This window comes from Eleutherodactylus coqui, chromosome 6 (assembly GCF_035609145.1).
Source record: "Eleutherodactylus coqui strain aEleCoq1 chromosome 6, aEleCoq1.hap1, whole genome shotgun sequence".
Taxonomy (NCBI): domain Eukaryota; kingdom Metazoa; phylum Chordata; class Amphibia; order Anura; family Eleutherodactylidae; genus Eleutherodactylus; species Eleutherodactylus coqui.
In genome coordinates this window covers 241,136,010-241,151,144 of record NC_089842.1, presented here as the reverse complement: position 1 = coordinate 241,151,144, position 15,135 = coordinate 241,136,010, and the positions used below count along the sequence as shown (strand labels likewise).

Sequence of the window (15,135 nt, the reverse complement as noted above, 5' to 3'; positions counted from 1 at the left end):
GGATCTAATCGGTGGGGTCCTACTGCTGAACGGGTGTACCAAAGTTCTCTGAATTAATGGAATGCAGGTCAAGCATGTGTATGGCCACTCCATAGATAGCTGAGCACTTGGTCCTGACTATGCCTGCCTTCCGCTGTGGGATGTCACTATTACTACTTAGGGCTGCTGTGGGATGTCAGTATTATACTGGGGGCTGCTGTGGGGTGTCACTATTATACTGGGGGCCGCTGTGGGGTATCACTATGACTACTGGGGCTGCTGTGGTGTGTCACTATTACTACTGGGGCTGCTGTGGGATGTCACTATTATACTGGGGGCTGCTGTGGTGTGTCACTATTACTACTGGGGCTGCTGTGGGATGTCACTATTACTACTGGGGGCTACTATGGGATGTCACTATTACTACTGGGGCTGCTGTGGTGTGTCACTATTACTATTGGGGCCGCTGTGGGATGTCACTATTACTATTGGGGCCGCTGTGGAGTGTCACTATTACTATTGGGGGCGCTGTGGGATGTCACTATTACTACTGGGGGCTACTATGGGATGTCACTATTACTACTGGGGCTGCTGTGGTGTGTCACTATTACTACTGGGGGCCGCTGTGGGATGTCACTATTATAGTGGAGGCCACTGTGGGAGGTCACTATTACTACTGGGGGCCGCTGTGGGATGTCACTATTATACTGAGGGCGGCTGTGGGATGTCACTATTATACTGGGGCCGCTGTGGGATGTCACTATTATACTGGAGGCTACTATGGGATGTCACTATTACTACTGGGGCCGCTGTGGGATGTCACTATTACTACTGGGGGCTACTATGGGATGTCACTATTACTACTGGGGCTGCTGTGGTGTGTCACTATTACTACTGGGGCCGCTGTAGGATGTCACTATTATAGTGGAGGCCACTGTGGGAGGTCACTATTACTACTGGGGGCCGCTGTGGGATGTCACTATTATACTGGAGGCCACTGTGGGAGGTCACTATTACTACTGGGGGCCGCTGTGGGATGTTACTATTAATACTGGGAGCCGCTGTGGGGGTGGGTCACTATTACTACTGAGGGCCACTGTGGGGTGTCACTATTACTTCTAGGGCTGCTGTGGTGTGTCATTATTACTACTGGGGCCCACTGTGGGATGTCACTATTATTATTGAGGCCACTGTGGGATGTTACTATTACTATGGGGGGGCCGCTGTGGGGAGTTACTATTATACTGGGGGCCACTGTGGGATGTCACTATTATTTGTGGGGTCGCTGTGGGATGTCACAGTGTATTTAGAGAACAGACCACCTGCTGTTCTCTAAATATATGCACAGTTACATCCTGTATTATGCTCTCCCTATTCAGCCAATAATTTTCATTAACACCAATGTAAGAGCATCTCCATTAATGTGATTTATCTGTGATCCAAATCAGGCGTGCCTATGTCACTATTACTACTGCGGGCCACTGTGGGATGTCACTATTATTACTAGGGCCACTGTAGGATGTTACTATTAATACTAGGGGCCGCTGTGGGATGTCACTATTACTACGGGGGCTGCAGTGGGACGTCACTATTATACTGGGAGCCACTGTGAGATGTCACTATTACTACTGGGGGCCGCTGTGATACGTCACTATTATACTGGGGGCCGCTGTGGGATGTCACTATTATACTGTGGCCGCTGTGGGATGTCACTATTATACTGGGGGCCACTGTGGGGTGTCACTATTACTACTGGGGCCACTGTGGGATGTCATTTTTAAATTGGGGTCCACTGTGGGATGTCACTATTACACTGGGGGTCACTGTGGGATGTCACTATTGCTACTGGGGGCCGCTGTGGGATGTCACTATTATACTGGAGCCGCTGTGGGATGTCACTTTTGCTACTGGGGGCCGCTGTGGGATGTCACTATTATACTGGGGCCGCTGTGGGATGTCACTATTATACTGGGGGCCACTGTGGGATGTCATTTTTAAATTGGGGTCCACTGTGGGATGTCACTATTGCTACTGGGGGCCACTGTGGGATGTCACTATTATACTGGGGGCCACTGTGGGGTGTCACTATTAATACTGGGGGCCGCTGTGGGATGTCACTATTATACTGGGGGCCGCTGTGGGATGTCACTATTATACTGGGGGCCGCTGTGGGATGTCACTATTATACTGGGGGCCGCTGTGGGGAGTTACTATTATACTGGGGGCCGCTGTGGGTGTCACTATTATACTGGGGGCCGCTGTGGGATGTCACTATTATACTGGGGGCCACTGTGGGATGTCATTTTTAAATTGGGGTCCACTGTGGGATGTCACTATTGCTACTGGGGGCCACTGTGGGATGTCACTATTATACTGGGGGCCACTGTGGGGTGTCACTATTAATACTGGGGGCCGCTGTGGGATGTCACTATTACTACTGGGGCCACTGTGAGTGTCACTATTACAACTGGGGCTGATGTAGGGGATACTATTAGTAATAGCATTACTACTGAAGCCACTGAAACCCCGCCCCCATATTACCAAAGCTCTGCCCCACTCCCACCCCGCCCTGCCAAACAGCAGGGATAGAACCCCTGCGCTGCAGCAATATGACAGACGATCATATGTTAGCTATGACATAGGCCCCCAGCATTGTGTATAGTGAATGGGCTTCCAATACTGAGACAGTCCAGTCTGTCCGGTTTACCTCACGTCCTCCTTATCAGGGTCTGTGTTGGTCTGAAATCCAGCCGATCTCAGCAGATCACTCCCACCCTGGTGATGCCAGGACCACCTCTAAGACAGGGGTACAAGATGGCATCATATCACGGTGCGATCCATCACATTACTGTCACTGCTATACATGAGGAGGTGGCCGATACTCACAGGAATGCGTCTCTGCTGAAAGTGCGCAAAGGTTTTCTTCAACTCATTGTCCAGCAGCTTGCAAGGAACCACAAAGTATTTGGAGAGACTGGAAAAAGTATGAACAGACTTAAAGGGGTTGTTAAGTTGTAAACTATTGATGACCTTTTCTCAAGCCAGACCCACCCTCCCATAAATCAGCTGTTTGCAGGGCCAGTGCGCTGGTGCACTGAGTTGATCTCTGCAGGAAGCATACAGCACCGTTCTTACTGTAGTGGCTAGGCTTGGTATTACAGGCACTGACATGAATGGGAACTTATCCTGCAATACCAAGTCTGGCCACTGCAGTGAGAACAGCGCTGTCTACTTCCTGCAGAAATGTACTCATGTAAAGTACCCAATTGAAATCAATGTATTCTTTTCCCATGTGAGTTCTGTCTATATCAAAATCAGACGGAACTTGCAGGGGATACATTGTTTGTGTGAATGCACCCTCACAAAGATACCACAAACGTGTACATACGGTAAATGTAGACTTCATTACGGCTATGTGACATGTGCAAGAGATGAGGGACCTCATGAGTGCTGTGAAACCCTCTCCATAGTTACTACAATCTTTAGGGAAGAGAACCGGCTGAAGAGTCACATCACTCATTTCTCTCACATTTGTAGAATTTGAGACTGGGGGGGGGGATGAAATAGGAACAGTAATGGTCCCTCATTTTGACTTTTCTATGTTGACCCCTACAATAATCATTACTGGTAACTGAATATGTATTATTGAGCTGACTCCATGCAGATGATTTGGAGCTCGTAGGACAAAAAAGGAGCCCTGACTGCCATAAAATTACATTGACTGGCCTCCTTATTAGGGACCCCCATCTAGTAGCGCCTTGTGCCTCCTTTGGACTTCAGAACCACAACAATTCATCGTGGCGTATGTGGTGCAATGATACTGGTAGACTGTCACCCATATTTCCCTGTCAATCTGCAACTTTTCTGGTCTGGGAAAAGTTGAGTAGGTTTAGGCAGATAGTTACGTGGCATTTCCTGCCAAGCAGAGCTCCTCAATATTAATTCCACTGCCTTTTTCTCCTGTACCAAAAAGGCTTTTGATTCCATTTACCCCTTTAGGGACCCGCAATGAAGCCCTTAGTTGTAGTGATAACGAAATTAGCCATTTGCTGGAGATCCCATGTCTGCCTGCTCCTCCAATACACATCCTCTAGACTTACTGTCTGCGATATCCCTCCACTGAGATGGGACAAAGGTAATAATAACGAGGATTATGGGTCATTCAAAGGTCCGAGCTCAACAGCAGTTATATCTTCGAATCCGTGAGTATACCACAGATGCAGCGAATCCACTCCCATCGCTGGGCGACCCGCGGGAACCCACAGAACCGCATAACTGAGAAACGAATCATCTGTAGCATATCATGTTTGGTATACACTTGTAGGTAAATCCATGGTATGAAACATGGCGGCCATAGCTCCTCGATTAGAGGGCCTCCTAAGAAAATATGGCCGAAATGTAGAATTGGGTTTCCATCCGGAAGATCTGCGCATATACTTAGCCAGCCTTTAGTGATGTTATGAGGAGGATGGAGGAGATTGGCCCCCGACTAAAGGGGAATCTCTGCCCCCACCCCCATTGTCAGACCCAAGGGTGGCATTACAGGGTGGTGACTGTCGGAACCGTAAACCCCATCACTGGTGACAGCATAGACTCCGCTAGGTGATGAAATCATTCTGCAGGAATATCGGCCCCTGCGGACAGGAAGGTTCTTCTAGTTGCTGCACATTAGACATGTTCTGGTCAGATGAAAATATGGGGTCATCGATTCATGCTGCTTGTGCCAAATTCTGACCACCTATCAGCACAGTGTAATGGGGCCTTCAGCTCCAGTTCAGGATGGGCATGGCTGCATCTGCGAGGTGATCCTGCCTGGGGTTCTCGGGGAAGTTCTGAACTTATATAAGATGGACATTCACTTCTATCGGAAGACCTGAGGAATCTGAGACAGAATGGTTGCTTGGAACTTGGTGCCTGACAACTGCATTTAGGTTTTGTGGTTGTTAGGTGGAGTATCCATAGCAACCAGCCTGTCAGACAAGAGCTCAGAGTAAGACGGCGCTGCCCACCTGAACATAAGGGAACTCAAAGTCGTCAAAAGATACATTTAGGTGGAGAGATTCTTTAAACTTTAGTGAGGAACCGCCGCTATCTACGAAACCCACAGCCTCCCTCTGGTTTCATAATTAGGGGTTTTGCTTCTGCTAAGTGCATTTAGACGGCGACCGTATGAATAACTTGTGCTGGAAGCTACTGCTGCCGTGTCAGATGATGTGATGTCCTAGAATGAACCGCCGCTGGTCAGATGACACTGAGGTAACGTACACTGAAGGATTGTGGGTAAAAACTAGCATGTACTGTACTTAAATCCCACACTTTATAGACTATTTCCTTTAGGAAGTACGGCACTGTATCGGGGGACATTCACCCCTACGGCTTCTATTATCACAGTCTTCAAGGTAAAAGAACAAATCTCCAAATCTCAGCAGATGTTCCATCACATTACCTTGTGCAGGTGTCACAGCGCTCGTTGAGTGGGGTCACCCTCCAGGCGCTCGCTCCCACCCTTTCAATTTCATTCTCCCAATCTGCAGCTGACTCAAACATTTGTGTAGGATAGTCCATGCGTGTCGGACTATCCCTCTTATCTGAGAAAACCAAAAGGCTGCATTAGTAACACTTAAAGGATATGTACAGTGCATTACTTATTTACCAATCCTGAGTTATTATACTCCAGAGCTGCACTCACTATTCTGCTGGTAGGGTCACTGTGTACATACATTACTTATACTGAGTTACATCCTGTATTATACTCCAGAGCTGCGCTCACTATTCTGCTGGTGGAGTCACTGTGTACATATATTACTTATCCTATACTGATCCTGAGGTCCATCCTGTATTATACTGCAGAGCTGCACTCACTATTCTGCTGGTGGAGTCACTGTGTACATACATTACTTATCCTCTACTGCTCCTGAGTTACATCCTGTATTATACTCCAGAGCTGCACTCACTATTCTGCTGGTGGAGTCACTGTGTACATACATTACTTATCCTGTACTGCTCCTGAGTTAAATTCTGTATTATACTCCAGAGCTGCACTCACTATTCTGCTGGTGGAGTCACTGTATACATACATTACTTCTCCTGTACTTATCCTGTGTTACATCCTGTATCATACTTTAGAGCTGCACTCACTATTCTGCTGGTGGAGTCACTGTGTACATACATTACTTATCCTGTACCGATCCTGAGTTACTTCCTGTATTATACTCCAGAGCTGCACTCACTATTCTGCTGGTGGAGTCACTGTGTACATACATTACTTCTCCTGTACTGACCCTGAGTTACATCCTGTATTATACTGCAGAGCTGCACTCACTATTCTGCTGCTGGTGGAGTCACTGTGTACATACATTACTTATCCTCTACTGCTCCTGATTTAAGGCCTATTTAGACACAACGATTATCGCTCAAAAGATGGCTTTTGAGCGATAATCACTGCCTCTAAATGTGTGCCCATTGTGCACTTTTCGTGCACTATTCGTTCATCGCTGACTTCAAGCCAACTTGAAGTCAGCTATGTGTCTTATCGTGACCGAATGCTGAGTTCTCAGTGGGATAGCGCTGATAGTATTCTTTCAGCTGCAGTCCAGGTCGAGAACAAAGCAGCTGAATGAAGATAACAGACCTCCAGATGTTATCTGTATTCAGCGAAAGGCTTCATTTGCATACTAAAAACTCTTAAGTAGCTGAGTAGCTACTTAAGAGTTTATGCAAAATGACCATTTAAAACTGTAACTCACACTGATGTTTGAGCGAATTTTGAGTGATCATCATCGCGTCTAAATGGGCCTTTAGGCTCTGGGAGGTAAGTATAACACATTCCTGGACTCCACAGGTCACCTACTTTCAGTCCATAAGCTCAATATATAGGGCTAAAAGAAGGTGACAGAGGCTCTTTAAGGATTGTTAGAAGTAATCAATATGTTGTGGCCCCTTCTGGCCATGGGCCCTCAGGTATTAGCAAATCTGATAAATAAGAGCTAAGAATGAAGGGTAACATGCTTCTCTCCTCACCTAGACTTCTTAACATGGCTTCCTGCTGCACCACTGAGCCGAAGACCTGCTGGTTCTTAGCCATAGTGTTTGTCATCTACCAGAAGGAGAGAGGAAAACAGGTCAGCTTGTGCGGTGTCGGACTCTGGATCTACAGTCCTGGCCAAAAGTTTTAAGAATGACACAAATTTTGATTTTCACATAGTTTGCTCCTTCATTGTTTTTAGCTCTTTTAGTTGGATGTTGCTATGGTTACTGAAGTACAATTATAAGCATTTCATAACTTAAAAAATGTTATTGATAAATACATCAAGTTTATGGGGCTTCATCAGAGAAATAAAGTACAGGAATTGGACTGTGGAGGACTGGGGTAAAGTTATTGTCTCTGATGAAGCCGCCTACAGACTGTTTGGACATCTGGAAGAATGATTGTCCGGAGAAGAAAAGGTGAACGCTATCATGAGTCCTGTGTCATGCCAACAGTAAAGAATCCTGAGATTATTCATAAGTGGGTTGCTCTTCATCCAGGAGAGTGGGCTCACTGACAGCCTAAGAACACTGCCATGACTAATGAATGCTATCTAAACATCCCCCATGAGCAACTTCTCCTCACCATCCTGTAGTACCTTCTCCCCACTATCCTTGAGCAACTTCTCCTCACCATCCTGGAGCAACTTGACCCCACCATCCTGGAGCAACTTGACCCCACCATCCTGGAGCAACTTGACCCCACCATACTGGAGCTACTTCTCCCAACAATTTAGGAGAAACTTCTCGTAACAATCTTGGAGCAACTTCTCCCAACAATCTTGGAGCAACTTCTCCCAACAATCTTGGAGCAACTTCTCCCAACCACCCCGGAGCAACCTCTCCCCACCATCCATGTGGTGATAAACAATGCTTGATGGAACACCATGTCACAAGGCATGATTATTTTGAACTGTGATTAGTGGTGGGTTGGCTGTGGTTTAGTGATCAGTCTGTGAATGTTGAAATGCACTGTATTTTGCTTGACAAAGATCCTGAGTGGGTCGAAACATCGTGATTATGGAGGAATAAATTATATTTGGATTTATACGCCTGGTAAGCTGTCACTTGCTTTGTATATATTGGACTATGCAAAGGAGTCTGTGGCTCAGACTCTCCTCTGTGACGTGCATTAAAGGACCTACATGGTTGGTCGTTCGGTTGGCAGGCTCTAAAAAGTGCTGTGGATTAATTGTGTTATATCTCTTTCTGTCTGTTTCTGTCTGTCTATCTCTCTCTTTCTGTTTCTGTATCACTCTGTCTCTCCCTGTCTCTTTCGTTCTCTTTATGTCTCTCTCTGTCTGCCTGTCCCTCTCTATCTCTATTGCTCTCTCTCTCTCTGTCCCTATTGCTCTCTCTCTGTTTCTATTGCTCTCTCTCTCTATCGCTCTCTGTCTCTCTATCACTCTCTCTCTGTCTTTCTATTGCTCTCTCGTTCTATCTATCGTTCTCTCTCTGTCTGTTTCTCTCTATTGCTATCTCTATTTGTCTCTGTATCACTCTATCTCTGTCTCTCTATAGCTCTCTCTCTCTCTCTATCTGTTTCTCTCTGTCTCTATCGTTCTCTCTTTCAGTCTGTCTCTCTATCACTCTGTCTGTCTATTGCACTCTCTGTCTCACTATCTCTCTCTTTCTGTCTATCGCTATCTCTCTCTGTCTCTCTCGCTTTCTCTCTGTGTTTCTATTGCTCTTTCTCTCGCTGTCTCTCTATCACTCTGTCTCTCTATCGCTCTTTCTCTCACTGTCTCTCTCTATTGCTCTCTCTGTCTCTATCACTCTTACTCTGTCTCTCTATTGCTTTCTCTCTGTCTCTCTCTCTATCGCTCTATCACTCTGTCTCTCTATTGCTCTCTCTGTCTGTCTCTCTCTCACTGTCTTTCTCTGTCTCTCTCTCGCTGTCTCTCTATTGCTCTCTCTGTCTCTCTAATCGAACTTTCTCTCACTGTCTCTCTATCGCGCTCTCACTCTGTCTCTCTCTTTGTCTCTCTATTGCTCTCTCTCTCTGTCTCTCTCTCGCTCTTGATTGGGCAGTGTATGTTGCAGCTTAGCAGTGTATGCTGTGTTGCTTAGCAACGCTTCACTCATTCCAGCGCATGCCTGAAGCACAGCAGCGCCACCCGTAGGCGTAACATTGTAACTTTCACCCCACCTGACAGTCCCTGAATGTATTACACTCACAGTTGATGATTTTACGGCACCGGTGAGCCTGTGTGTCATCTAAGGACACCAACATCATCCACCAAAGTTACAGCAAAGGGGGCAAAGTGTGGGGCAAGAAGAAGCATGGAGGCTTATTATATTAGATAGGTGAGAATGCCTTACTTCACCTGACAACTATCACAAATCTCCAACAGTCTCCCCTCGCTGCTTGAAGATTAGTTGTATGAGTACCACATTTCCCCCCAAATGTTTGAGGTTATGTTAGTGCAGATTTGCCACTCAGCACTCCCCTCCCTCACATTGTATATAGGGAGATGGCTGCCGGCCCCCAATACTGGAAAAATGGGGGGTGGGAAAAGGAAAAATTGTGCAATGGCGGTAGATACATAAGTCCAACCAGTGCAGGTCTTCAAAGGCAGTCTGTGGGGAATCGTTGTTGATGCCCCGCCACCTGTTATGAGCAAAAAATGATATTGCATTGATACGTAGTCTGACTGTATTCTGCTTGTGCAGAAAATAGCAGACTCACACCAGAGCAGCTCAGAGAATAAATACTGTACCTGAACCAAGCTCATAACAGAAATACAGCACCAGAACCAAATCTATAACATATTAACATAGTATGTTAGGCTGAAAAAAGACATATGTACATCTAGTTCAGCCTAACCAAGCTCATAATATTAATACCATACTAGAACCAAGCCTGTAACATAAATACAACACCGGAATCAAGCACCGCACATAAATACAATACCAGAACCAAGCTCATAACATAAATACAGCACCAGAACCAAATTCATAACATACTATAGTATGTTCGGACAACAAAAGACCTTTGTTCATCTAATTCAGCCTTTACCTCTCCCCTCCATTGTTTATCCAGAGGAAGGCAAAAAAAACCCAATGAGGTAGAAGCCAAATTTTTCCATTTAAGTGAAAAAATTCCTTCCTGACTCCATTCTGGCAATCAGAACAATCCCCGGATCACCGACCCTTTTGAAGTAATCAGTGACTATAACATACAATATTGTAACGCTCAACAAAGACGTCCAGGCCCCTCTTGTACCCTTTTATTGAGTTATTCATCACCAGGTCCTCAGGCAGAGAGTTCCATAGTCTCACTGCTCTTACAGTAAAGAACCCCCTATGTCGTGTAGAAACCTTCTTTCCTCTAGACGTAGAGGGCGCCCCCGTGTTACAGTCCTGGGATAAATAGATGGGAAAGATTTCTGTATTGTCCCCTAATATATCTATACATAGTTATTAGAGCGCCCCCTTGTTACAGTCCTGGGTATAATAGATGATAGGAGAGATCTCTGTATTGTTTGAATTAAGCGATTATGTTGTGGAGGCACTGATGGAATCACAGTAGCACCTCAGTATATAAAAGGGGAAGAGACAGAACCAGGAGGAAGATGAATTATGTAGCTCCACAAGACTGCCATACGGAGAAAAAAGACCTGGGCAGACCTAAGGGAGGGCAATCACTCGCAGCCTACATCTGCCTGGTGTCCCCCTACAAGCTGGTGGGCAGGTCGTGTGTAGCTGAGGCTGGCCATGGGTCCAAATACAAAAAAAAAGTTTTCTGACAACTTATTTACAGCATCACTGCTCTTGATGCTCCCAACTGTATGTAAAACCATTCTTTATTTAGATGGGAAGTGAAAGGCAATAAGTAACCACATTATGAGCATCTCCCTCAAGAAAACTCCACAAACAGAGCAGACTAGTCACGCAATGCTTGTGGTTTTTCTTCCTTACACAGACCAGGGGAAGCACCGATGACCACTTCCCCTTAATAGGAATTTGCATAATGGTAGTCACCAACTTATACTTTTCCACTTACACTAAAGGCTTCAGTCTTCAAGCCGTTGTCGCTGAAATGGAAGTGCATCAGCTGAAAGCCTCTGCAATAGATCAGTAACTCCTCAGGGACAAACTTCAGGCTCAATGAGGGGGTGACGACTTTCACTTTACTCTGATGAGCCACTAGAAAGATAAAGATGGAAGAAATAAGTGAAAGAAAGTGAAAGGAAAGATCTCCCCACTGTGCAAGGAACCTGCAACCCAACTCCACCCAAGTAAATGGGGCTGAGTGCACAACCAGGCGGCTAGTAGGTGGCGCCGTGGGTCCTGCACTCTCAGGATTAGTGGGCATCCCACAGGTTGGACTCTCCCCAATCATAAAGTGATGGCAAATCCTAGCAATATGCCATCACTTGTGATGGAAATACCTAATATCTTTCCCCCTTGCACTAATCAATCCCCATAAGCTGCCACTAAAGCTATATTCCTTTTTTTCCCTGTGCGAAAAGGCCTGAAATCTTCCACAAAATCCACAAACAAGAGTGCGAGTACCAAGGATCCGATCTATAAACTAACAGTGTTACCAAAAAAGTCTCTACAGTTTGTGGCCGCACCTACCAATGTACCTGTCCTGGTGGCTGTGGCGTGCACTTAGTGCCCCTCTCTGCAGACGTCCTCCTATCAGCGGCATGGAGGGTGCACGCATGCTCCCGGCTGTGATCCGAAGGGGCCAGTGCGCCCCTGCTAATCCTCTAAGGACTCTAGCTATATCAGGCATCTTCCCACTATGGAAGGTCCTTGAGTATTGTGGCAATTTTGGTCTCGCTCAAGGAGTTACTACTGGTTTCCTGAGAGGTATTGTCTCTCCTTGAGGAGAGCACCTAGAAGGCGAGTGAGGAGACTTATAAGGCCATGCAAGCTCCTCTGGGTAATATGCAAATAAGGGAGATAGAACAATACCTCTACAGCGCCACCTATTGATTGGCAGCATTCCTTCAAATCAATGTCTGACTCTTTATACAGGTCTTAACAATGATTGGGAACTGGAAGCCAAGCCAGAATCCATACACAGACAGCTGTTTCGGGGTGTTTGCCCCTTATCGGTGTGCAGTATGATTCTGGTTTCCTGGCATTAGCTTTCTCTGACTCTACGTTCCCATCTCCACTCCTGACCTCGGCTTCATACACTGACTCCGCTTCTGATTACTGCCTGCCCTGACCCTTGGCCCGCTTGTCTATACTGAACCTGTTCTCCATGATTTGACCTCTGGCTTGTTCCTCATGCTGAAGTGTTCCACCTGTCCTCAACCGGACTGTCTGACTACGGCTACCATAAAACCGTGGTGGGTGTCTGGAATGCGTTGGCTATGACCCAAGGAATCCAGAAATGCAATATTGTATATTTCTCTCCCTTCCGCATTAACGTCTAGTATTTCAGTCCAGCTGAACTGTCTGCTGATCCCTAATTTCAGAAGACGCTCCTGATCCCCACTGCTGTGCACATACTGCGTCAATCTGAACCATACGTGCAGTCAGGGGTGAGGAATGATTTACCGGATTCTTTCCTTGGCCACAGTTATGTCACGGCTCTCACCTGCCAAGATCCTGTCAGCGCAGGGTAGGGCGATGTCATTGTCACTGTCAAATATCACCTCCTCGGAGGAATCCTGTCACAGGACAACATTTTGTTAGTACTTTCAGATGGTATGACAAGGTAGGATCACAATGAAATGAGACAATGGCAGTTTTGTTTTAAAGCGGTTTTCTAGCATTGTGAAGATATTAAACCATCACTCCACCCAGAGCTACATTCTCTCTCAACTCTTAATGCGTACCTGTTGTTTCATTCCTGGCTATTATATGATTTGTATATGGCCTCTTTAACCAGTCTATCCTCTGCAGACTTCAGTGAGCTGGTGGGTGTAGACTGCTGCTATGATGTCTCCATACACTGTACACATAGGAGAGCAGGATCTCCTCTCTATCTCTGAGCTGGTGGGTGTAGACTGCTGCTATGATGTCTCCATACACTGTACACATAGGAGAGCAGGATCTCCTCTCTCTCTGAGTTGGTGGGTGTAGACTGCTGCTATGATGTCTCCATACACTGCACACATAGGAGAGCAGGATCTATTCTCTATCTCTGAGCTGGTGGGTGTAGACTGCTGCTATGATGTCTTCATACACTGCACACATAGGAGAGCAGGATCTATTCTCTATCTCTGAGCTGGTGGGTGTAGACTGCTGCTATAATGTCTCCATACACTGTACACATAGGAGAGCAGGATCTCCTCTCTATCTCAGAGCTGGTGGGTATAGACTGCTGCTATAATATCTCCACACACTGCACACATAGGAGAACAGGATCTATTCTCTCTTTCTGAGCTGGTGGGTGTAGACTGCTGCTATAATATCTCCACACACTGCACACATAGGAGAGCTGGATCTATTCTCTATCTCTGAGCTGGTGGGTATAGACTGCTGCTATGATGTCTCCATACACTGTACACATAGGAGAGCAGGATCTATTCTCTATATCTGAGCTAGTGGGTGTAGACTGCTGCTATGATGTCCCCATACACTGTACACATAGGAGAGCAGGATCTCTTCTCTATCTCTGAGCTGCTGGCTGTAGACTGCTGCTATGATGTCCCCATACACTACACACATAGGAGAGCAGGATCTCTTCTCTCTCTGAGCTGGTGGGTGTAGACTGCTGCTATGATGTCCCCATACACTGTACACATAGGAGAGCAGGATCTCTTCTCTATATCTGAGCTGGTGGGTGTAGACTGCTGCTATGATGTCCCCATACACTACACACATAGGAGAGCAGGATCTCTTCTCTCTCTGAGCTGGTGGGTGTAGACTGCTGCTATGATGTCTCCATACACTGTACACATAGGAGAGCAGGATCTCTTCTCTATCTCTGAGCTGCTGGCTGTAGACTGCTGCTATGATGTCCCCATACACTACACACATAGGAGAGCAGGATCTCTTCTCTCTCTGAGCTGGTGGGTGTAGACTGCTGCTATGATGTCCCCATACACTGTACACATAGGAGAGCAGGATCTCTTCTCTCTCTGAGCTGGTGGGTGTAGACTGCTGCTATGATGTCCCCATACACTACACACAGAGGAGAACACGATTTCTTCTCTCTTTCTGAGCTGGTGGCTGTAGACTGATGCTATGATATATCCATATACTGCACACACATAACAGGATCTCTTCTCTATCTCTGAGCTGGTGGGTGTAGACTGCTGCTATGATGTCTCCATACACTGTACACATAGGAGAGCAGGATCTCTTCTCTATCTGTGAGCTGGTGGGTGTAGACTGCTGCTATGATGTCTCCATACAGTGTACACATAGGAGAGCAGGATCTCTTCTCTATCTGTGAGCTGGTGGGTGTAGACTGCTGCTATGATGTCCCCATACACTGCACACATAGGAGAGCAGGATCTATTCTCTATCTCTGAGCTGGTGGGTGTAGACTACTGCTATGATGTCCCCATACACTGCACACATTGGAGAGCAGGATCTCTTCTCTATTGCTGAGCTGGTGGGTGTAGACTGCTGCTATGATGTCTCCATACACTGTACACATAGGAGAGCAGGATCTCTTCTCCATCTCTGAGCTGGTGGGTGTAGACTGCTGCTATGATGTCTCTATACACTGTACACATAGGAGAGCAGGATCTCTTCTCCATCTCTGAGCTGGTGGGTGTAGACTGCTGCTATGAAGTATCCATACACTCCACCCACACATAGGGGAGCAGGATCTCTTCTCTATCTCTGAGCTGCTGGGTGTAGACTGCTGCTATGATGCCTCTATACACTGTACACATAGGAGAGCAGGATCTCTTCTCCATCTCTGAGCTGGTGGGTGTAGACTGCTGCTATGATGTCTCCATATACTGTACACATAGGAGAGCAGGATCTCTTCTCTATCTCTGAGCTGGTGGGTGTAGACTGCTGCTATGATGTCTCCATACACTGTACACATAGGAGAGCAGGATCTCTTCTCCATCTCTGAGCTGGTGGGTGTAGACTGCTGCTATGATGTCTCCATACACTGTACACATAGGAGAGCAGGATCTCTTCTCTATCTCTGAGCTGGTGGGTGTAGACTGCTGCTATGATGTCTCCATACACTGTACACAT

General features: G+C 46.5%; 1 protein-coding gene across 1 annotated transcript in view; it reads right to left on the bottom strand.

Moving 5' to 3' along the window:
• Positions 1-15,135, bottom strand: part of MTMR11 (myotubularin related protein 11) — a 57,528-nt gene that overhangs the window by 23,093 nt on the left and 19,300 nt on the right. The window contains exons 4-9 of the mRNA XM_066609180.1: positions 12,566-12,638; positions 11,012-11,154; positions 7,000-7,075; positions 5,426-5,567; positions 2,866-2,953; positions 2,687-2,775 (exon numbers count right to left, since the gene is read on the bottom strand). Of these exons, the coding sequence (XP_066465277.1) occupies positions 2,687-2,775; positions 2,866-2,953; positions 5,426-5,567; positions 7,000-7,075; positions 11,012-11,154; positions 12,566-12,638 (611 nt within the window). The remainder of the gene's footprint in view (positions 1-2,686; positions 2,776-2,865; positions 2,954-5,425; positions 5,568-6,999; positions 7,076-11,011; positions 11,155-12,565; positions 12,639-15,135) is intronic.